Source organism: Solea senegalensis, linkage group LG8 (assembly GCF_019176455.1).
Source record: "Solea senegalensis isolate Sse05_10M linkage group LG8, IFAPA_SoseM_1, whole genome shotgun sequence".
Lineage (NCBI taxonomy): Eukaryota > Metazoa > Chordata > Actinopteri > Pleuronectiformes > Soleidae > Solea > Solea senegalensis.
Window position 1 is genome coordinate 3,147,251 of NC_058028.1, and position 25,943 is coordinate 3,173,193.

Consider the following 25,943-nt stretch of genomic DNA (forward strand, 5'->3'; position numbering starts at 1 on the left):
ATGTTCCCATTCAATTTTGGTAAGAATCTTTCTGCAGATGATGCCTTTTCAAGAAATCTCTTTTACAATAGACACAACTGTAAAACATAATCACATAAGGTGATTGTCACAAAATAATGCTGTATTACATGTTGGTTTCTACCCAGGTCTATATGCTTCATTGTTTTTCATCTGCTTCAGTAGTTTCCGTGAAAGCATATCACAAGTTTTAACTGAATATTTAAAGATTCTGTGAAAGTCCCATTTTCTAGCTCACTGTCTCCACTTTTGACACTGAGAACTGCTCTCTGTCAGACATTTCCAGGCGACTGCTGTACATTTGACCTTGTTGCAAAGATACGTCAAAAAAAAAGTCTGACAACTTTTTAAAAGAATTACTTCAGTCAGTGACACCTGAATGAAATAAGTTCAACGAATTCACTTAAGTCACCAATTTCTCTTCTTTTTTTTCAGTGTTATAATTTTGTCTCCACCGTTTTTATCACAACTTTCACTGCTGTGAAGTAGTTCCCAAGGATAAACAGTAGATGGCGCAAAAGACTGTACCGCCACAGAAATACGGTTAAATACGGAAGCTGTGAGGACGTTTCAGTCAGTTCAGTTTTTACATTTGCACTCTTCTGCATTTACTGTATCAAAACGCCAACTTTCCAGCTCACATTTAAACATTCCAAGGTGAATTGTCTGTGTTTTGATATATATCTGAGTCAGATTCTGAATACTTCATTTGCGTGACATTTGAATTAAAATAACACTTGTTGTGTTTATAGGTGTATGTAGGTGTTACATTTTATACACAAACTGAAAATTCACATAAAAACAGGTGAATGTATACACACACACTTTGGCATCATGTGATTTCCAGCTACGACGTATGTTCATCTTCCAGCTGTTAGCCAATAAATACATTTAAAGAGGGAAAGAAATAAAAGATGGTAAAAAAATCACAAATCCCAGGTGGAGCCGCTAATTTTGGAACAATGACAGTCGCTCTTAAAACGCCCATTTTCGACAAAAGAATCAATGAAATATAATTAACTGATTGTGTTTATTCGGAAACATTAGCCATTGTTCATGTTCATATGACATCAGCTAACAAAAATGGACCCTGCAGCTGAAGTTAGCATCTTCTAGTTGAGTGTCGTTTATTCACAGTTTAAAGGACAATGAAACGAGACGTCGCTCCAGTGGCTTCGTTGTCTGTTCATTGTCTGTGTGTGTGGGAAGGACTCTGCTTTATAAAGAATAAAAATCTTATTGACTTACCCATTCTGACGTGAAGTGGCAGCATTTTCTAAATCCAATGCGGCGCCAACAGAGACGAGGCGACACTCCTTCCTATTCTGTGAACACATGAACGGAACAGGTTAGCAAACGCGTGTCACTGTGTCATCGGCCTATTGTTCTTCAGACGTCAACTTGGTGGACAGAAGAGACAAAAACAGTGTGTGGACAGTTTACGTTGACTTTTGGCAAATTAGCAGTTGTTAAAGAAAAGAAAGAAATGCTAACTTTATGCTAACTAGCCAACTAACATCTCCATTACAGGTGAATATGTAAAATGGTCTGTATTTATAATATATAGAACTTTTCTAGAGCACTCAAAGCTGCTTTACACAACAGTTTTTGCCATTCATTAAACATGGGATTAAGTTAGGGTGGCTGTTAGCATAAAGCAGCTACACAATTTTGTCCATAATAACGATGAATGGTTGTGAGATCATTTATGATATATCGTGACGTATGTGTAACAGTACAGGAAAAAAGTATGTATTCACAGTATTTGTATTTATTATATATATTTATATTAACAAAACGTGTTTCACAAACAACAACTGACATCTGAAAGCAGAATATTTTGTGAGCCACACAGGGATTAGAACAGCAACATCTCACATTTTCATCAGGAACAACACGGACGAGAGCAAAAACCTGTGATAGAAACACGTCAGACTTTCTTTGACCCTGGCTAATTCTGCTCACCGCTGCTCCTGATAACAGGGACTATAATCCTGGACCTGCAGATTAAACCCATTGTAACACTGATGCAAGACTTAATCCACCTTCTAATGTCTCGTCAGACCACTGCTCTGCTCATCTCCAGACATTTACTTGTGTCCACTCCTCATATTCTTCAAGGAAATTTCATGTCCATCCGTCATTTTTTTCATCTGCTTCATTTTCCTCAAGGGCATTAAATATTTTTATGCTTTTCTTGCTTTTATCCTGTTTTTTTTGCCCCCGACAGAAAGAGCCCACTGCTCTTTTTTGGCCTTGAGTCGATGTCCAAGTTTCACATTTTTGGAAAAATTACTTATTTATTTATTTATGGAAAGGGACAATGCATATTAATAAACATTCAAATGTAAATATTCCAGTTTGTAGCCTGAGGCTAACTTCCGCCTGTATTCCCTTTGGCAGGTTGATGTAACAAGGGATAGAAAATTAAAATACTTTCAGGGAAACAAAAACACAGAGACAAGAGCGCTCAGAGAAATACTAATCTCATAAATACTGTAAAAAAAAGTCTCACAGTTGAAGCAGATTTTTTCATTTTTAATGGAAATAATAGTAATAAATGACCTCATTAATGTTCCTGACAATACTGTTTTTTTTTTCTCTGGCTGATGCCACTTTTTAAATAATAGTTCAGGTCATGGCTGATAAACTTTATAAACTGAATAATTTGTTTTTTGCTTGATGTGTTTTACCATTTTTTAATAACAACACCATATTGCAAAGGTTAAACAAACATTTATGAAACAAACCTTATACTCGGCATTGTGTGTGTGTGTGTGTGTGTGAGCACTGCAGTGCACTTGTATATTTTAAATATAAATAATGTATGAACTAAATATTAAATACATAAAACTGTTTAAATCAAAACTTTGTCGAATAAACTCTTCAACGCAAGGAAAAGTTAAGTTTCTGTGACTCAGCAGTTTTTAATCTGAAAACAAAACATTTGTAAACACGCGTTAATAATTCATCATGAAATAATTATAATCCTGTGCAGATTATTAAAAACTGTATAAACACTGCTATATCACAATTTTCAGCTCAATCCTTTTACCTGTGTATGGAAAAATATCCCATGACATATACTGGACTCAGCCTCTAGTGTTAACAAAAGGGGGAGGAGCCTGAGAGTGTGATGCAAGAGTGGACCAAGAAAGACGCCGCCGAAATGTGAACGCAGTAGCTGGCGTTTGACCACAGAGGGCAGTAGAGACACTGATTTTTATCACGTAAACATGAATAATTTCAATACTTTTACACTAAACTGTGAAGATTTTACACCTGGATCAACAAATAACACAACTAGATAAACATAAACATAGCATTTTAGACGTTTAGTTACGATTGAAATGTTTCCAGACGTCTTTAAATCTATAGAAATCTGTATTTTTATTCAAAACAATGGGTCGTTTCATTTCAGTCGATGGTCAGTTTTACCATCTCTGCTATTTAACTTCCTCGTTTAGTTTATGTATTTCATTCGTTCATTAACGGAAAGGAAAGAACCATTTAAAATAGCACAAAATGTCCATATTATGAATGAAAGGGCGCAGAGAGAAAAATGAAGGTTATTAAATCTTATTAAATCCGCCCCTTTCTTGCAATAAATACTGAAATAAAGAGCATGAAATGTCTAAGAAAACAGAAAACAAGCAAACAAAATAAAAATAAAGCAACAGAAAACTGCAGCGTGTTATATACACACACATTGTTCATTATAGTTCATTATCATACTTTGTGCCTTGTGTGTGTGTGTGTGTGTGTGTGCATGTGTGTCCAGGTATTACTAATGTTGTGGGGACCTAAACCTGTTTACACAGTCACATCATGGGGACTTGTCTTCCTTGTGGGGACAAAAAGCAAGTCCCCATAACGTAAATTACTACATTTTAAGGTGAAGGTATGTTTTAAGGTTAGGCTGAGATTGAGATTAGGGTTAGGATTAGGATTAGGCCAGTAGTAATTGTGGTTATGGTTAGAGTAAGTCTCCAGGAAATGAATGTAAGTCAATGCAATGTCCCCTCATGTCATGAATGTCGAACATGTGTGTGTGTGTGTGTGTGTGTGTGTGTGTGTGTGTGTGTGTGTGTGTGTGTGTGTGTGCGCGCAAGTGTGTGTGGGGTGGGCTGGCAAGGCGCGGCGCGCGGCGCGCGCGCGCGAGAGAGAGCAGGAAACAGTGACCTTGCTGGTGAATTGACTTCATGTCATCATGTGACATTACACGATGCAAATGCTGCTGTCAGTCTGAAGACGCTTTTACTAACAGTGACGACGACTGAAGGACGTGACACGTCAACACCTTCACTTACTCACTCTCTCATTCACTCATTCACTCGCTCACTGGCTGAATCTTTAGCATCAACAGTCTCCGTATAAAGTGCATTAAAGTGATACTTGAGTAAAAACACGACAATGACTTTGGTAGAAGTGAGCGAGTGAGTGAATGTAAGTGAGTGAGCGAGTGTGAGTTGTCTTTCAACTGGAAGGTTGTGGGTTCAATTCCTGGCTCTGCTCGTCTACATGTGTCCCTGAGCATAGACACTTAAGCCAATGTTGCAGCATGTGAATGGGTTATGAGAGCTGTGTGAATGGGTGAAAACTGCAGTGTAATGCAGCTCATCAAGATAAGAAAAGCTCTATATACGTAAATACAGACCATAATACCAACGGGTAGCAAAGAGAGTTAGAGGAAATGTAGTGGAGTAAAAGTTAAACTAGAAATATTAATAACTGAGTAAAGTACAGATACGTGAGTGTTGTACTAGAGTACAGTAACAAAGTATTTGTACTTTGTTCAGTCTAAGACGAAAGCAGCTGTGGCCCAAATCTGTCAGGTTCAAACGTCACCGTGTTCTGAGTGAGGAACAGTGAGAGCAGAGTAATGGAGTCCGAGAGGAAGCTTCCATGTTTACACCACTCTATTTTTATTTATTTAAATCTTGATATAGACGGGAGGAGGATCCTGGAGAGAGAGAGAGAGAGCTCACATTACTCACCATGTCCTGTTAAAACAGAGGAACTACACTAAAGACATCAGACAGAGAAGAATCCAAATCAACAATAAATAATGAAAGTAAACACGAGGAGAATATGATAGGGCTGCAACAAACGATTATTTTCATAATCAATGATCTATACTGATATATATCTTTTGTTTATTGACAGGTTTTTTGGTCCATAAAATGAAGATCATTGTTTCACAAACCTCAAAAGTATGATAAATAATTCAGTTTGAATGATTTCCTTGTTCTGTGGAGCAAAAAAAAACTAAATTATTCATATTTAAGAAGAAAGATCACAGAAACACTCAAATCAGTTATGAAAATGGTTGGAAAATGTATTTAGTAATCGATCATTTAATTATGGATACTTTTATAGTAATTCTAACAAGATAATCCATTATGTTAAATGTATTATACTCAGAGACACTGAAGAATCATGAGCGCGATGTTCAACGTAAGAATCAAAGGCAACAATGTCCAACTGTAGATTAAAGTTAAAAGACTTAAAAATCCTAATTTATAATTCCAAAATCTACCTAAAATTCCAAAATCTATTTATAATCCCTAATCCCACTGATTGATCAGAGAGTGCCGTCACTGAAGAGTCATGAGCATGACGTCCGACACAAGAATCAAAATTCCAAACTGTAGTCCAACTGTAGATCAAAGTTAAAAAGACTTCTTAAAAATCCTACTTATAATTCCAAAATCTACTTAAAGTTCTGAAAAGTACTTAAAGTTCCAAAATCTACTTAAAATTCCAAAAACAACTTTAAGTTCCAAAATCTACTTAAAATTTTAAAATCTACTTAAAGTTCCAAAATCTACTTAAAGTTGCAAAATCTACTTAAAGTTGCAAAATCTACTTAAAATTCCTGAATCAACTTAAAATTCCAAAATCAACTTTAAGTTCCAACATCTACTTAAAGTTCCAAAATCTACTTAAAATTCCAAAATCACCTTTAAGTTGGGCCACACGGTGGTATAGTGGTTAGCACTCTCGCCTTGCAGCGAGAAGACCCGGGTTCGAGCCCCGGTTGGAACAAGGGCCTTTCTGCATGGAGTTTGCATGTTCTCCCCGTGTGTGCGTGGGTTCTCTCCGGGTACTCCGGCTTCCTCCCACAGTCCAAAAACATGCAATGTGGGGATTAGGTAAATTGGACACTGGAAATTGACCGTAGGAGTGAGTGTGAGAGTGAATGGTTGTTTGTCTCTAGTTGTGTGTCTAGAGATGGACTGGCGAACTGTCCAGGGTGTACCCCGCCTATCGCCCGATGTAGCTGAGATTGGCACAGCACCCCCCGCGACCCTCTGGTGGAGGATAAAGCGGTTAGATGATGACTGACTGACTGACCTTTAAGTTCCAAAATCTACTTAAAGTTCCAAAATCAACTTAAAATTCCAAAATCTACTTTAAGTTCCAAAATCTACTTAAAGTTCCAAAATCTACTTTAAGTTCCAAAATCTACTTTAAGTTCCAAAATCTACTTTAAGTTCCAAAATCTACTTAAAATTCCAAAATCTACTTAAAGTTCCAACATCCACTTATAATTCCTAATCCCTCTGATTGGTCCCAGAGTGTCGTCACTGAACAGTCATGAGCGCGACGTCCGACACGAGAATCAAAGACACGATTTGTGCGACAGAAATCGCACCACTTGTCGCGTTAGAATCTCCTTTTTTCCGCCCGTGTGAGGCAAAGAAACTCAGCGTTGAGTCTTTGTGTTGCGATGAACCCTTGGTGACGGTCGCTGCCATAAATGAAAACCAAACATGTCGGCGCGACGCCACGCTGTTCTGACATCAGCTACAAAGCCCCGTGGAAAAAGGAGGAATTAGCTCCTGACATGATGGCGGCAGTCGAAGCGTGGCTTCCCATTTCCCGTCCTTCTGTTTCTGCAAAACAAAGCCGTTGACTGTGCACCGCGTGTGTGTGTGTGTGTGTGTGTGTGAGCCGAACACAGATGCAGATGAAAGACAGGATCTGTCTGCACACCCGGCTGTGAGCACATACACGAGCACAAACTGTGAAAAATAACAACGGTAAATAAACACAAATGCATCCCGCAAAGGATCTTCTGTGTTTGCTCAGTGGCACGGTGGCAGAAACCTGGCAGCGATCGGAGAACATGAGTCTACAGTAGAGCGGTGAATTTCTGTATTAAAATATCAAAAAAACAAACAAATGGACTGATGTCATCGATGTTTGTGGAGGAGTGTGAAGCCAACACTCTTTAAATCCATTTGTTTTACACGATCAATGTTTGACGTCAGATGAAATGAGATAATTTCACTCTTTTATAATTTTACTTAACTGAACCCGCTCTTCTGACGCTAACTCACACACTGGTCCAGCCAGCGTTTGCCCAAAGCCTGATTTTGAAAAATGAGGAAAACAATAAGGTGATTTGGGACTGACATAGGGTGAAAGGCGGAGTCACGCCCTGGACATGTCACCCGTCCATCACTAAGGTCGTTTTCATATCTAATATCTCCGCCAGACTCGATTATTACGATTGGGGGTTTACGACATTCATTCCCGTCCAAAGTTTTCGCACTTTCAAACTTTCGTGAAACAAACTGAACCTTTTGAGTAACGCATTCCCCTCCTCGCCTGAGGTGGCGCTGCATCGAGAATAACTGAAAGAGAAGACGAGACAAACAACAATAAACATCTGTTTATTTTACAGTCAGAGAGCTTTTCACTCCACGTCTGACTGATTTCTCCTGGCTATCGCTCTGCACACGTATGTTTTGGCTGTGTTTACCCACAATGCCCTGCCTTCTAGTCCACTTCCTGCATTTGATTTGACTTGAAGCGAACACGAGACTTAAGAATTAAATTTCAATTTAATTCTCTGTTTTTGTGCATCATGAATATGTTTTTATTGTGAATCATTTTATATCAAAACAAGCAATTTTACTTTGTAATTCTGTCTAATATCATAATGAACGTCTTATATATTGACCACCGGCTACTAAATAGTTGTTTTTTTTCCACTTTTTTTCCTCTTTGTCGGTCCCTGCTTGACCAGACTAGATGCTCGTTGGCCCCCAGGTCATTTAAGTTTGACACCCCTGATCTAGAGTGTCCAATTTGCTTAAATTCCCAAATCTCACACACTGGACCTTTTTAAAAAAGCATTTGTTTTGTGCTCAACAAGGAAATGGCTGCTGCCGACAGCTGTCTCTGTGATGCAGCGACAGCAAAAGTAAACATGAATAGCTTATTTAGCCTCTGCTGCTGCTGCTGCTGCTGCTGCTGCTGCTGCTGCTGCTGCTAGGCCGTTCTGTGAAGAACACATTGGATGTGCATTTAATTTAATCCGTGAAGCCGGGCTCGTACTTCAGCCGTGGAGTAGAAACAGGACAAGGAGATGAGAGGCTACGCGGGGACAGACTGGGCCTCGCTCAAGAGCCTCCAAACAATAATGACTTAGTGAATAGAAATGAATACTCGAGAGATCCTCGGTGCCCACACACATTTACAGAGCAACTTTATAACCTGTGTTTTTATATCCTGTCCCCCGTGTGATTATGTGTGGCTGTGTTTGAGTCGAGCAGGGCAGTGCGTCGCGTACGCACACACTTTCACACGCTCACAACCACGCTGGTGGTTTTGCAGATAAGGCTTTCATTTGACAGCAAAATAGACAGCGAAAATAACCACAATTTCAACCTCTGCATTTGTCAAATGTGTCGCAAACACAAACACATCCTGTTTCCTCTACAACATCCATCGATTCTTTTAAACAAGGCTCTTATTGTGAAGTGTCCGGGCTGATTTGCGACAGAAGGAGAGCAGTGAACAGTGAAAGAGAAGGTCTGTGATATGGTAGTGAGACCTTGGAGACGGTGAGATGTCAGAGCTGGAGATGGGAGTGACCAGGATGGACAGGATTCTAGGTTTGGAGATAAAGTGAGAGAGTGAAGGTTTGGTCAATGGCAGAGGAGGGAGAGCGATTATATTGATGTTGAAGATGGAGCTGCTTGACAGGAGGAAAAGAGGAAGACCACAGAGAAGAGAGGAGAGGACACAAGGGAGAGGACAAGATGGCGGCAGATGATCTGCTGTGGCGACCCCTAGCCCCCTCCAGCATCAGACTGGCAGCCAAATAATGAGCTTTTTTACATATCCACAAATAGAATGACTGCCAAATAATGAGCTGTTCTCTACATCCACCAACAGACTGACTGCCAAATAATGACCATCCAAATTCATCCACAAATAGACAAAGTAGATGGACTACTCTATACAGCAACAAACAGACTGCCAAATAATGAGCTAATCTATACACCCCCAAAAGACTGACTGACATACGAGCTATTCTATACATCCACCAAGAAACGGGCTGCCAAATAATGAGCTATTCTCTACATCCACCAGCAGACTGACTGCCAAATAATGAGCTATTCTCTATCCACAAACAGACTGACTGCCAAAAAATGGGCTGTTCTCTACATCCACCAACAGACTGACTGCTAAATAATGAGCTATTCTCTATTGCCAAATAATGAGCCATTCTCTACATCCACCAACAGACTGACTGCTAAATAATGAGCTATTCTCTATCCACAAACAGAATAACTGCCAAATAATGAGCCATTCTCTACATCCACCAGCAAACTGACTGCCAATTAATGAGCTGTTCTCTATCCACAAACAGACTGACTGCCAAATAATGGGCTGTTCTCTACATCCACAAACAGACTGACTGCCAAATAATGAGCTATTCTCTACACCCACCAACGGCAGAAGACGAAGACTTTTATTGTGAAATATCTGCAGATATCTGTTGATACTTCCTGCAACAACAAATGTATGCGCTCAGCAACACCGCTGTCAGACATGACACATACACATCACATATGTAAAATCACTGCGTCAGCGTCATTTAAGTAAAACTGGCCTCAACAATCACAGCAGGAGCAGCTGATAAATATAAAGCCAGGGTTCTCTGTGGTGGATGAAGGTTCCACATGAATGTGCAGCTGTGAGACGCAGTGAGCTTCATCACAGCCGCAGGTCAGACAGTGTTGATTCAGAGCAGCAGCAACATCACAGCTCATCACCAACAATTACAGTAATAACAAAAAAAAATCTAATTATGATTATTATGATATTAAGTAAACAGCGGGGGATTCATTGAAGTAAACACTTGTCACCACAGCTGCAGTTTTCACTAAGTGTTGCTTTGTCTTTGTACAGAAAAAAACAAGCTTTTTTATATAAAAAAAAATCTAATCAAATTCATACTGAACTTAATCAAAAGACCATTATTACACCACGGGTAACTGCCATCATATCATTCATAGGTTTTCTATGCATAAGTCATTTCATTTGAATATAAGAAGAATTTACGTTTATTAAACGGGATTATTGTGAGTCCATGAATAAGAAAAACCACAACACTAAAAACAAGTGAAGCAGAACCAGTGTTCTTATGTTGTTGGGGGGCGGGGCTTCTGCTACGGGAGGACGAGTTGTGTAGTTGAGCTCGTTCATGAGCTCGGTCGCGAGATCGCGGCGTGCCGGGTTTTTCTGCTCGTTGGAGAACGAAGTTTTCTTTAAATGTGAGGATTTAAGGGTTGATTTGTGACATTTTGATGCAAAAGATATTTTGTATTTGAGATTTTTCTCTATGAGTCTAATTTTATGACACTTTTCTTTATTTTACCTCGTTCTTTACGGTCATGACTGGCATGTTGACATCATTGAAGTTCATTGATGGTTCATTGTCCGGAATCGATCAAACAAACGCAACCAATCATATTAAATTAAATCACTGTAAAATACGCAAAACCCATGGTTCTCAAACCGCGGTGCTCCTCTGAATCCTGTGTCTGTATCCCAGCGCACACAAAACAACATAGCAGCATATGACCAGTCGCAGTTTTTTGTGGGCCACATGGGCTCCAGGGGGCGCCACAAAAATAAGATTTGTATCCTGTGACAAATGGGCACCCTCTACACCCCAGAGCCACGCCTCCACAGCACTGGAACACGCCGTGAACACAGATTCACAAGCACTGACTGTTCAAACGACAACGTGACGCCCCGAAAAACAACAAATACTCTCAAAAGATCACAAAGATGAAGTAAAGTTAACCCGCCTGGTGACAAAATGATCTCCCACCCTAAATTTGAAAAAAAACATCTCCACAACTTTGTAAATCCTGACTCTAGAATCCTGGCTCCAGTATCCACGCTCAGACTCCATATGTCAGCGTTTTAGCGTCCAGTTTGTCCTGGAGGAGGTGGGAGGGGTTTAAACGGCGCAGAGCTGACCCTAAAATGTACTCATCATAGGTGGGGAGTCGACAGATGAGGGGGTTCGGTCTGGTTCTCTCATTACGGCGCGCTGCACCTGTGTTCCTGCTGGAATCACAGCTGCTCGCAGAGTCGCGGCTCCTCCTCCTTCTGCGCTCACACGCCGCTGCTCAGTAACTCATGAATACAGATACACAGATATTAGGTTTCATTTCTAATCATCTCGATCAGAGAGCAGGTGTCTCGTCTTGCAGTTAAATAAACATAGATATACTGTATATGTATATATATATATATACTTTTTAATAGATCGTCAGTGGATAAAACCTCTCTTATCTCAGCGTCTCAGAGTCTTTTGCGTATTTTTCTTTTTTATCTTCTACACTGAAATGTAAAATATGAATTCCTCAACAACGTTTCCGTTGTTTTATTTGACATAATTATCTATATTATAGAGAATGATTGCAGCCATCACTCTGCTCATTTCAAATTTGAACAATTATTTCATCTGTTTCATTTTCATCGATCATTTTATCATCAATTTAGTTTTTTATTTGAATCTTCATGAAAGTTTTTATTTTCCCTTGAGATATTTTGTTATATTTTACATCATCTTTTCAGCCCACTACCAAAGAGTTTATATCATCAGCATAAGTTTGACCTTCTGTTAGAAACGTCCCGTCTACAGTTTTTCACGGATCAGTCTGAATTTTCTGTGATGGGTTGGCGATCACTTGACTTTGTTCCTATTCAACTTTGGTAAAATTTCACTCACTGATGACGTCACAAAACGTGATTAGCTCTCAGTGCTAATGTCATAATGGTATGTTTGTGACTTTTGCTTCAGTCTCCAGAAAAATTAATACTTATTTCTTTAAAGCAAACCCGATTTTAATAGATTTTTCTGTGTAGAATTGTGATTTCAGTTACATCAAACAAAAACAACATTTAAACTGGTCAAATACTGGATAAGAATGATGAAAAACAGAGATCTTAGAGCTGTAACTGGCGATTGTTTTCATGTTGGATGGATTTGTCGGTTGTTTTGATCTGTGGAATATCGGAAAGTGTGGATGAAGGTTTCTCATCTGTTTGATTGATTTATAAAGTATCAAATGAAACGTTGACAGCAGAGAACTTGGAAAACTCGAGTATTGACTGGTTTAGTATTTGATTGCAAATAAATCGAATAATTTTTGCAGCCCAAATAACAACAATTTCTGTATGGTATTGTGCTCCTATATCTCCCTCGACTTCCTTTTTACCTTTGTGTTATGATCTTCGTCTTCGATCTTCTATGGATTATGTGTTGTAATTTGGATTATTTATGTACTTCTGTTCATTTCATCTTTATTTTTATGCATGTAGTATTTAGTTTTTCAAATGTTATGTCTCTATGGATATGATATTGTTTGTAAGAACAATTAAATATAAAACAACAACTACGCTAACAGTTATGCTATCGGCTACATGTGTGGTGACATTGCACCAGAAATCACAGAAAAGGCAAATTGTGTTTCCACTGATGCCAATCGAAGGATTACAAAATCAGGACAACTACGCTTATAACTATGCTAATGGTTATGCTAACAGCTTTGAGCAGTTGAGGAAATCAGCACGTAGGTGTAAACAGGAAGTTGATGCTCTTCACTCAAGTTGTTCAGAAAGTTCTTCTGATGAAAAACAACAAAGCGAAAGTGGAGGTAAAAAGTGTTTAACAGAGCTTCATCGTCGAGTTTATCGCGGCCGATAAACATCAATCAGGAAGTAATTGCGGGGAAATTGCATCACCGTTTCCAGGAAACATTTCTGCTTGTCCAGATTAAAACACAAGCCCACAGTTTTCCTGTGAGATCTTTACAGTTTTCACACAATTTATTCAAATGCTAATATTATTTTCTAGGCCATGCAGCATCCGGTCTACACGTTCTTTGCATCAGTGATGGAATATTGAGGCTTATATTTTTTTGGATTTAGGTTGATTTAATTCTCATCTGACTGCTCTGCGTCTGCTGCTGCTGCTGCTGCTGCTGCTGGGCTTTTTCTTTTTCTTTTATTTTTAGAAGTGGACACATTTGCATTCCGCCCTTTTGAAGTTGCTCTTGTCTGACACGGCCGTTACGGACGAGTCGCGGAGCAAATGGACTCGTGCACATGTGGGAGATCACGCGTGGGTTCCTGGACAGATGAAAGATGGCTGTGGTGGCCGGCGCTGTTTGACGACAGTGTGGAAATCCTCCGCTCTGTTCTTGTTCTGAAGCCTCCGATTCCAGCCTTCACTGTTCATCATCATCATCAGTTCCATTGATTACAGTGACAGCGACTGGTTTTCACCGCCATTTATCAGCATTGTGTCAAATTTCATGTGATATTTTTTCATCAAATCAGAGGATTTGTACTTGTTAAAAGTCCCAAAATCTGCTCTGAATGAAGGGGCAAGTGGGCAAATACAGTCAAAACTGGGACTGCACATCATGTCCGATGACTGTGAGAAATTTCACGTGCTTCTGTTTACGTTAAAACTTTCAAAAAGTGGAATTTTTAAGTCGTTTTCCTACCGTTTTAACATCAACTTTGTCTAAAATCTGTCCAGTTGTCCTCCAGTGCGGGGGCGGGGCTTAACAGTGACTACATTTTGTTCTCTCATGAGGACAAAATGATGTGAATCGATCCTCACAAACCTTCTCCCGGCTGAACATGACTCTGACCTGCTGCTGCTTCTGGAACAGTCCGACACCTTTACTCGTCCCACATGAAACAAACTCACAGAAACCCACAGGACCAGGTTCTGACGCGGAACCAAATCCTCCTCTCGCCCACTCTGTTCCTGCACAGATCTGCAAAGGCTTTGCAGCTTTTCTCGCTCATTCTTCACGAGCGTGGACTCGTCCTCACCTCGGTCTTTTTCTTTCTTTTTTTTTCAGGGACAAAATACGACTTCACTTCACTCAAACACACACACGGGAAAATATTCACCCGCAAACAGCCTCTGCTCCAACACACACGCACTCATATTTACACTCCTAAAAGCACTTTTATGGATAAAAATACAAATGTTTTTTTATGCAAAAAAAACAGAAAAATCAGCCAGTGAAGGAGATTCTACTGAAATACATTTATTTTGGAATTGTGAACTTTCTTCAAATATGTAAAAGAAAATATGACCTAGTTTATCTTTAACAGGGAGGTTGCCAAAGTTCAAATTGTAAAAAAAAGAAATTAAAAATAACGTGAATTTGTTTTGGAGCTGAACTTTGAACATTCAAGTAAAACAAATTTAATATTAAAACAAAATAAACTGTCACTATGAACTTTGTTAAAAATAAAATAGAATAAAATTATATAAAAATAATAAATTAGATGCATAATACATGCTTTGGCAAAAATTTTTTATAAATAATATTAACAGTAAATGTGGGCGTGTTCCTTGCCAAAAGTACAAATTATTATTGTTTTTGTTTTTTTAATGTATTTTTTTTGGAACTGTGACCTTATTTAAATGTGTAAACCAAACAAACAAAAACAAAATGTCTGACTGCGTTTGAGTGACCCGTGTGAAACATGACTCTGCGTTTGAGTGACCGGTGATCTCTGCTCACGTGTAACCAGAAACTCTCTGTGAGTCGGTCTGAGGGGCTGAATTCACTTAAGTCCTGCATGGATCCGCAGACGCCGATAAGCTGCAGCATCACACGGACAAATGGTCCGTCCCTCCGCGGGCCGAGCGTGTGACCGTGTTATTTGAGAGGCTGAGCTGCTGCGGGTCGTTCAGGGCTAAGGAAATGAAAGCAGCCCTGTGGTTTCTCTCTGTGTTTGACCTCTGAGCACGAACACAGCAGTCGCCACAGATGGAGCTGCACGCGCTTCACTGCTCACTGATCGCACAGGTAACACCACTGTCACCTTGTTAGCTCTGACTCACTCACACACACACACACACACACACATGCAGGACTATGAATCACATTATCCAGGTACGTTAGTCTGACTAAGACGAGCTCAGTTTTAGTCGGACTAACGTGTTTACATGACGTTAAGAAACTGAATTACTGTTTTAGTCTTTGACTGAAATCAGACTTTTAACGTGAACATAAACACACTGAGAGACTTGAGACATGCGGGACAGTGTTGATTTACACCAGTAGGTGTCAGTAGTGGGTCGGTTGTTGTGTAATTCATCGAATTCATCGAACAAACACAAGGGTTTACCTGGTTGTCGTATCACTGGGAAGGTCAGGGTTCGATCCCCACTGTAAATAAAGGACACTTCACCCAAAATAGAAGAAGAATAGAATAGAATAGAATAGAATAGAATAGAATAGAATATACTTTATTAATCCCTTGCGGGAAATTCTTTCGTCACAGGGCTCCAGTGTACAAAGGTAACGAATGTTATAGCAGCAGTTTTTTGTTTTTTTTAAATTACAAAGTTAAAGACTATAAAAATAAGTACGAATAGACCTAAGAATAAAATTACACAGTTAAAGAATACGAATAAAATAAGAATAAATTTACAAGTTAAAAGTTAAAAATGGCATTGATACACTGAATGGGTGAAAGTCAGAGCTAATTAGACCAGAAAAGCAGACGTTTTTCCTCATTTTAAACTACATTAAAGCCTGAAAGTGGCTGCACATTTAAAAGATTTACTAGTTTTAAGAATTCCAACCAAGCAAAATCTATTTACCCCACTGGCAGAAACAAGAAAACTTAAATAAATGAAAGAATATATAGCGTATTTCTCTTACGGCTGTTCCTGCAGTGTAATTACTCCAGTATTGTATATAATCCAGTATTACCGAGAATTAACCCCCCCACTGCAAAAACAATTACTCTACTACTACCTTATTTTCAAATTAAATTAAGTTTTATTGCCATTTTGCTGCACACACAACAGTAATTTACACAAAAAGATGGGTTCTGTACTGTTAAGTAAATGTACTGAATCTGAAGGGACGCACGTTCATTTAAAGCATTTCCTTAAAGTCAAATTAAGGTGGAACAATCTCATCACCGCGTCAGCAAATTAGTTATTACTTTGATTTTTTTTTTTTTTTAATTCCTCAAATAAAGCAAATACAAACACAAAATATGAATAAAAAGCAGCAGAAAGAAGAATTAGGAGCACTCGTAGGAGAAATGTCGTGCTGTTCTGTTTACGCTAAAACATTCAAAAAGTTTTAACAAAAAAAGGAATTTTAAAGCAGTTTTCCTGCCAGAGCACTGAGGCCACGCCCACTGACGTAGAGAAAATCCTTTGATGACTTTAAATCATTAACCCGTCCAGAACACATGGACCGACTTTGACGTGGCTAGCTTAAACGTGCTAGGATACGTTCATTCAAATGTGTAGACTAGCCATTTTTGTTTTTCCAAAATGGCCGACCTCTGAGTGGGCGGAGCTCATGGAAGTACATTAGAAATTAGTTTGGAATCATGAGAGTAACGAGTGTACCAAGTTTGGTTAAAATCACAACAACTATGTGCGACTGAGACACGATAGAAAAATGGGAAATTTAGCATTTAATGCAATTTTGCAATCCACTTTTTCCCAAAAAAGTCCACCATCGCATTTTTCATTGACCAGACCTCTGCGCCAAATTTCAGGAGTTTTTATGCACATTAATCCCCTCAACAGGCACAACAGGTTCCTCCTGGCACATTCATGCTCGAGGCCTAATAATCTGATATAATCTGCCACTATTTGTGGCAAAAAGACAGCACCGGTGTCTGTCTGTGAAGTCGAGGGCGTACCACTGTGTTGTTTTAGTGCAAATCAAGCCAGAAACACAGTGAAATACTCCCGTCAAATCAAGCTCAAGCTGTGTTTCTGTTGACTCCTGCCCACATCCTGTGTTTGACTGGAAACATAAAAGCATCAGTAAACAGCAGCAGCAGCAGCAGAGACAGACAGACAGACAGACAGATGGACGAGGGAGATCGTAATCTGTGTGCGGCGCATAATAAAAGTGGTGCAACTACCTTTTTTTTTTTAAATTTAGTTTGATAATAATGACATTCGTCCACACAGAGGGCAGTGTATGTGTGTGTGTGTGTGAGTGAGAGGGTGAGCCTCATTGTCTTTGAAGACATCGGAAACAAGATGAAAGAGCTTCCACTCTCGCTCTTTCCCCCATCGCCCATTAACCCGCTCAACCTTTTTTTTTCCTCCCTCCATAATCCAATCACGAGTGTGTGTGTGTGTGCGTGCGCGCACTCTGTCTCCCTCTCACACACTCACACACACACACACACACACACACGTGCGCGGCGTGGTATTGACATGCAGAGGCCACAGCGCTCTGTTCTTTAAAGGAGAATGGATTTGGACGAGGTGAGTCCTGAAGCACTTTGGCGATGTTGGACGTCCCGCGGGGTTCGTGAATGGATAGATGCTTTCTGAGAGGAGAGCAGGTATGAAGAGGAAGAACAGGAAGCCCTCTTTAACACACACACACACACACACGACACTGACTTACATTCATTTCCTGGGCGCTTAACGACAACTACGACTGCTGCCTTTCTTTATGGGTTTAAAGCCCACATAGACCGGAAGCTCCAATTAACGCTGCGTTTGTGTGTGTGTATCTGCGTCATTACCTCGTTGATGAAACCCTAAAGTTTCAGAACAAACAGTTCAGCCACTGCTGAGAAAATAGTGTTGTATTGTTTTCCTGGGCTCTGCGAAGCGGATCGGCACTTCCTTAATTTGATGTCGTCATCAGTAATCCTCACCACTCCTCTCACCACTGTAGCGCCTCCTGGTGCGGGCACTAGTCCGGGCACATCCGGTTGCGTATATTCAACCGCAGACGAAGAAGAACTACTCTCGTTGTAGCTGCTGAGATGCAGAGCATCCACCGTGCCAGAGGGGGAGCTGTGTATCTGAGAGCTGGCCTATCTATTACGTCACTTCCAGGTACCTGGCCAATCACAGGACAGTGGGAAAGCTCTCGTTGGCTGGCCAATCACAACACAGTCCACATTCTAGGGGTGTGGTTTTGGTCTGAAACAGCGCGGCTGACGAGAGCGTCAGTGAGGAGATATTTTGATCGGCTCGTTTGCAGCGATTAGGAGGTTTTTAACCATGAAAACAAGTTAATATATGTAAGTAGACCTCCATAACTAACAGATACAAGCATTCTATGTCACCTTTAAGGTTTGACGTTAAACCCATAAAGAAATATCTCATAGATATAATGCATTCCCAAGCTCCTTACCTTAACCATAACCATCACAATTAAATTCTTAACCCTTAACCCAATTCTTAAAATTGACCCTCACCCTCTAAGGTTTACATGTTTGTTTTGGTCCTGACAAAGACACAAATACAAGAACATACACACAAAATGAATCCTTTGGCCTTCTCATATTTCATCCCAGTACATCTGTAACCGTGGTTACTGAACGCTCGCTTCAAAACTTATGTGCGTTTTTCTTCTTTTTTCCAACTCTCTGTATGGATTTTTGCATATTCTGAACATGAACACACTCACACATTTACGCATCACATAGTTACATATATAAATGTCTTCATAATCAACAAATCATGGGGTACAAAAGGAAGGAAAATAGGAAAATAAATCAATAAAAAGCTAGGATGGAAAAATGGAAAATTTAGCATTTATTGCAGTTAAAGTAATAAAAAATGTACGTTATATAAAATATGAAGATAATAATGTGCAGTATTTACAGAGAGAAAAGTGACTCTGTCTGATCGAGAACAACAACACTGATAACTGGCCACAGAAGTGCTGACTCATACTTTAACTGTGACCTCTGTGACCTCTGTGACCTCTGACTGTGACCCCTCAGGTTAACCTTGTTGTGTTGTTTAGCTCTAATTGCTGGAGCTACAGTGACACGTCGTACAAACACGCTCCAGAATCATCTCTGATAAAAACAGCTGAGTCGACCTTTGACCTTTGACTCTGCGCTTTTTTTTTTAACTGTCTGTTGTTGTTGTTGAGTAGAAACTGATGATGAAGATGTGTGTGTGTGTGTGTGTGTGTGTGTGTGTGTGGTGAAGAACAGAAGCTGAAGTTGCAGTTGCTCCATGTCACATGTGCTCATTAGCATATGTGTGATGTCATCACACCGTATTTGCATATTTCCGGTGTCACTGATTGGTCGAATCAAACTCAGCTGGTCAGTCAGGGGTCAGAGGTCACAAGTCAGGTGACAAAAGTGATGTCAGATAAGAGATAACGTCACAATAAAAGTATTCATATTAATATTGCACAACATTTCAAAATAAAAGTCTTTGAAATCAAGAATAAAATCAAAAATGTACATGTTTTCATCCTCCCTTCACTCCTTTGTTTCCTCATTCCCTTCCTTCAATCATCCACTCCAATTGATCCTTCCTTCCTCCCTTCATTCATTCATTCATTCATTCCTTCCTCCCTCCCTCCCTCCCTCTCTTCGATCCTTCCTTCCTCCTCCCTTCGTTCTTTCATTCCTCCCTCCTTCCCTTACTTCTTTAATTCTTTGTGCACTTTCTTCCGCCCTTGGTTGGTTCCTGCCGTCCTGCCTCCTCCCTCCCTCCATCACATCCTTCCTTCCATTTGATTGCTGGTTCTTTCCTTCCTTCCTCTCTTCCTTCCGTTTTTCTTCAGTTGTTTCCTCCCTCCCTCCCTCCCCCCCTGCAGTCAGGTGACATTATCTCCCTCAGTCTAATTAGAAACATGCTTCTCATTGGTTTTTATTGCTTGTCAAACAAAAGGCTATTTTCAATTACCTGTAAAACGTCGTGTGTTCAAATGCCGTGAAATTGAGCGTCAGAGTTAAAGAGGAAGAGGAGGAGGAGGAGGAAAACTCCAGGATCTCTGTTTAGTTACGAGTGACGAATGTGAAAATCACACACGCTTAAGCAAAAAGTGGAAATGTCACAGCTTCATTCATCACACTTTTGTTTGTATTAATGTTAAAAAACGGTTTTAGTTTCATTTGTTTCTCCTTCACAACATTGTTTTTCTTTTCTTTTCTTTTTCCTGGTTTGTTCTGTCAAGCTCAGCTTCTTCTTCTTTTTGCCTCATTGTTCCAACATTCTGCTCCTCTTCACCCTCCACGCTTCATTTACTCGTCCCTCCTCTCGGTCTTTACTCGGCCCCTCTCTTTTATTACCATATTTCATTCTCCGCTCTGACGTTTACGATCTTTGGAGGGTGAATTTTCTCTTAATGGCCTGAAAAATATCCGAGAAAACAGGGACACGGAAAGAAACTGCAGAGGATTTTTGCAAAAACTACAGAAAACTTTGAACTTTTTAATATTTGTCCAAAACACCACTTTAGAATCATAATCTTAATATCGATAATTCAATAAAAAAACAAACAAGTTTGATTACATTAATGTGATTATTGTATTAAAAAATGTGAACAACAAAGTAAGATCATGATTTATTTGTATTTTTTTTTTTTTTTACCAGAGCAAAGAATATTTGTTTTTTTTTCATCTCTATCTGAGGCCCACCTGCAATACCACCAAGGCCCACCAGGGGGCCACAAGCTTCATTTTTAGATCGCCTAATCTGACGTTATTTATTTTGCAGATTAAGAAAGAATTCTAAACGCAGCGCTCTGTAACATCCCAGCTCATGCTGCAGGTCTGGCGTAAAGCACCAGGGGGCAGTGTGAGCGTCAGATAGAATCAGTCTGTCAGGTTCTGCGATACAATGTTTGTTCTCTGTGGATTTAAAGTGTCGCGTTACGTCCACAGCTCTGTGTGCGTACGTAAAGTCTTACTGTATTTTACGACACCGCGGCATTGATAGAACTTTTATTTTATTTGACTCGATCGTTGTAAGTTAACTTTCCCTCAAGTTTCTCCTTAGCTGCCGATATCGTGTTCATTTTAGTGTTCTGCGGAGTAGACGGATGGAGAGTTTATCAGGAAGTTGAAGACGTTGTAATCCTGCAGGTCTGAAATAATGTCCATACTGGTGAAAAGCACCAGGGGGCAGCGTAAGGATCAGTTCTGGGATTATTTTGCTTAATCTCTGCGGATTTAAAGTGACAGTGAACTGTTGCAGAAGCTCTGCCTGCCAACATGGCGGAGTAAACAAACGGAGTCATGTGACGTCCACGGCTCAGAACTTGTTAGCATCGGAGTCTGTAATGACACTGTAAGTTAATGTTGGTTAAAAGTTAGCTGGTTAGCAGTCTTAAAGTCTTTCTGTATTTTAAGACACCCTGACATTGATAAATCGTTGACTTTGACAAAGTTATGGATACAATCATTAAGTTAAGTTTTCCCTTAAGTTTCCTCTTAACTGCGATATCTACGATATCACTGTTGCAGAGGCTTTTTCCCGCCAACACGGCGCAGTAAACAAACTGAGTCAGTCCGCGCTCAGAACTGGTCTGACCCTGTTTGACCCTACTCTCCCCACAGATGTTTATTTGACACACACTTTGTCCACTTGTCTCGACTCACTGACGCACAAACACACAGAGACTCCAGCAGGGGGAAGAATACGGAGGTGTAAAGTATCAGCCCTGCTGGCGTGGTCTTTTCACACAACACTGCTGCTGCTGCTGCTGCTGCTGTCGCCCACTCTGCTTTCATGTGCAGAGGCAATATTTCTGCTCCGAGTGGCTTGTTGTGGATGTAACTATATATCAGCTGAAGGAGAGGAAACAGTTCCAGGGCTCACAGGTCTGTCTCTCCCTCCCTCAGTGTTTCTGTAGAGTCATGTTGCAGAAGAAAAGATGAGGAGAGCTGGTGAATGTGAAGGAGAGGGTGAGAAGGAAGTGTTTGATGTGAATTATTGCACACACACACACACACGTCAGATTAGATGTTCGGTTTCAGCTCCTTCTTTCAATATAAAGAACAAATTGTTCCATCAAACAGTCGACAGCGGCGACGACAACGCGGGGAAGTTTCATTTGTACACTCTTTGCTGTAGAGAGACATTTAAACACAACATCACCCAGAGAACACAGACCTTCATCAACACTCTGTCACCTGGGTTTGAAATATTTACATTTTGATCCACTGGATCAAAAACGTGTACGTAACTGAACTTGTCCACTTGGACTGAACCATGTTACATTGAAATTGCATTCGAATCCGATGAGTTCTGACAGATTTGTTTACACTTTAGTTTATAACAAGAGATTTTTTGGAAAATATGATCATGTTTTGTGACGTCATCAGTATGTGAATTCTTACCAAAATTGAATGGAAACATAGTTGAGTGACCACCGACCCGTCACAAAAAATTCAGACTGATCGGGCAAAAACTGTAGACAGGAAGTCGCTAACAGAAGGTCAAACTTACGCCGACGATAACAGATAATGAGTGGGAGAAAGAAATGAAACAGGCGTCTTTTTTCAGAGTTTTAACACAAATTATTTTATAAATAATCAAATGTTTGGCAGAAATATACTTGGTAAATTTATATGAAGTACTTTAGTATAGCAATATGCTAACAGTATTGTCACACCTGAGCCATAGTAGTGTAAATAGTGTAAATTTTCCTCCTCTTCCTGTTTACCTGACTAAAGAGTTAGTGTGTTTACTTTCTGTGTGGTTTGATTTAGTCAGTTTCTGTTCTGTAAATATGGTTATGTAATATAATATACAGCTCTGCTACTTTACACCGTATACCTGGATATTTCTGTCAATGATCTCCTTATTACAAATCTATTTCTATTGTTAGTAACAACCTGAACATTTCAGATCATTTGTGCCCCCTGGTGGCTAAAGTCTTTCTTTTCTTCCCAAATTCACCACAGAGTTCAATTTAATTAAAGAAAACAAAGCGTTTCTTGTAATTCTGACAACAAACAAACAGAGAAACAGAGAAATGGACTCAGGTGAAAACAGAACCTTGTTGTCAGAAGCTTTTAGTGAAGCTTTCGCCTCCAGAGACAGAAAACCCTGCTGACTCCATAAGTGCGCTGTAAATTACCAAACCAATGTGATCAGGAAACATCGGCGCGTCCAAAGTGAAGTGATGTTGTAACATGTGATGGAAAGAAGACGAAGAAGAGATTCACTTCCTCTTTACTCTCATCTAATTGATGACTATTTTTAGTGTAAATGGGTCAATCTCCTGCACTCACATCCACAATATCTAATTTTACACATTACATGAAAAAGGAAATAATAAATTACAAAAACACTCTAACACAGAGGTCTCAAACTCAACTTAATATCAAGTTATAATGAGTTATTTACATATAATTATGTTTATTGTGAACTATTTATACTGTAGTTCCAATCAGTCATTTTAGTCTACTGCTGCCTCGTGTGGTCACTTTGTGTCACTGAGTTAAACCTGAGCGCGGGATTTCAAACGCCGAATTCACTAAAATAAGACATTTGAACTTGGTGTCGGTTTTCAACACTGTCTTCTCTGTCTGTCTCTGTCTCTGTCTCATGTCCTGGTCCACCTCACCAGACACGACCTTACAGTTTTGTATTTACTGAATTTTCAACACCCACAAGCTCAAATGTTGTGTTTTTGCCTGTTTTTCTCTGCAAAGCATGAGGCAGCACTTTGAGAAACCTTGGCGTGTGTGTCAGTGTGTGTGTGTGTGTGTGTTCTGCAGCTCTGCAGCTCGGCTCGGATTATGTGTAAAAGTCAGCGCTTGCGCCGCCGGGATTGACTGTCCTCTAATTTAAGAACTATCGATCGTCATATCTTTAGTTTACACTGTAACGCTCACAAACAGCAGAGCTGCTGACGCTGCTCACAAGAACAAGGACGCAGACGGAAGACGACAGCGTGACCGCGTCGAACAGAAGGCAACAAAACAACGCGCTTGTATTTCAGTGTTTGTAGTAGAACAGCAAGCACCGCAGTTGAATATCGGGTCAAAATATCGTATCTTTATCAGATAAAACCTGTTTTTTTCTAATCTAAACTCTTGTACAACACATTTAGTAAATGTATTGTTTAAATAACTGTTGATTGTGATGCTGTGGACGTTGTCTTTCATCATTAGCTCGTTACAAAGTTGTTTTTTTTTACTTCATTGTCAGTTCTAGCAGCAAAAGTTTCTGGATTTTGGAAGAAATTGTCGTTCTTTTGTGAGGAGAAACGAATCATTTAAAAAAGCTGATGTTTGAAATCATCTGCCGGACCAGATACTGATGCGGGTGGGCCGGTTTTGGCCCACGAGTCGCCAGTTACGGACCACTGTTATACAGACCAAAGGGTAGTTCAAAGTAAACTTAAACATGGCTGCTATTGCCTTTATTTATGGTTATGGACATAAATGTCAAACTTTGTTGTATCTAGAAGAAAGAAACTGTATGTATTCATTATTAACAATAATTGTGTTAAATATCAGATATTAATCACAATAATGAACACAGAATTAACAATAATGCCAAGTACATTTACACAAACACACACTTTTTTCTGCCCTAATCCAAGAGATTATTGACCAAATATTGACTGAATTTGACGTGTGTTATGCTTTTCTATTGCTGTTTATCTTCTGTTTGTTAGTATTTAATTTATTCACTCTTGTATTTTTGTGACACAGATGGAAATATTTCTATTGCATAAAACTCAAATTCCTCTCTTCTATCCTCTTAGAATACTTTAAATTATTTTTGTATACTTTATATATTTAGGTATTTTTCTATTTCTACATTTCTTTAAACTACAACTACAAACTAAATCCAAATAACTTAAGACAAACACTATTCATATATATATAGATATTGCTGTCGCCTGGTTCTGTTTGGATTATCTGTAACAAAAAGATTTATAAGAAAACAATGTTTCCTCTGAGATTTCACAGAGAAAATCTAGTTATTTTTGCTCGTACATGAATCACTTTCAGCACGAGCCGAAATAAGAGTACAACAAGAATAATAATAATAATAATAATAACAACAATAATAATAATGATGACGATCAGCAGCAGCAGAACTCTCTCTGCTTCTTCAGTGGAGGTACATTCACCTGAGAGCCATCACATCCATCTCCACGTCTTTTACAGGGAAATCGATAACCCTCTCCCCCGCTGCCTTTTCTATATTTGTGCTATTTATATCCCGCGCCTGTTTGTGTAACCTTATATCACAGCTTTATTCCCCCCCCTCGTTAACGCGACCCCGACTCTGTTGTTGTTCCAGGTTCGGGCAGAAAGAGAGAACAGTGACAGAGACACAGGCCTCCCACCTCGTTTGTCTGAACATGCCAGAATCTGGATTCTTTTTTCCTGTTTGTTTTTCCATTCACACGTCCCCTCCTGCGGTTTCATACCCAGACATGAACCTGAGCAGTGGCCACCGCCACAAACGCCATCTGCTCCCTGAATTCCTTCCACGGCGACAGGAGTTTCGGGATCAGCTGGTGGACGGGCATTATTTTATTTCTCTGACACGTCTCACATTTCACATGCAGGCACGACAGGATGTGGACAGTAATGTGTAATCTCGTTTCAAACTAAAAGAGTTTTAGTTTTAGGAATCAATGAGAGTGTATAGCCTTTATATTATATGATTTAAATGTCGCATTTCTACCGATATCTCGCGCAGTTTGTATCCAAACAGCGTCAAAGTCGGCACGGCACACGCTGGCGCCCTCGGTAAGACACCTGCCAAGTTTCAAGCCTGTCAAGCAACCTGTTGGACAGCTACAGATACATATTCCATAAATGATTTGCTTAAGGGGAAAGTT

At 39.7% G+C, this 25,943-nt stretch overlaps 1 protein-coding gene across 1 annotated transcript in view; it reads right to left on the minus strand.

Moving 5' to 3' along the window:
* Positions 1 to 25,943, minus strand: part of rtn4rl1b (reticulon 4 receptor-like 1b) — a 176,881-nt gene that overhangs the window by 119,523 nt on the left and 31,415 nt on the right. Inside the window, exon 2 of the mRNA XM_044032124.1 lies at positions 1,267 to 1,343. Within this exon, the coding sequence (XP_043888059.1) occupies positions 1,267 to 1,291 (25 nt within the window). The 5' untranslated portion in view covers positions 1,292 to 1,343. The remainder of the gene's footprint in view (positions 1 to 1,266; positions 1,344 to 25,943) is intronic.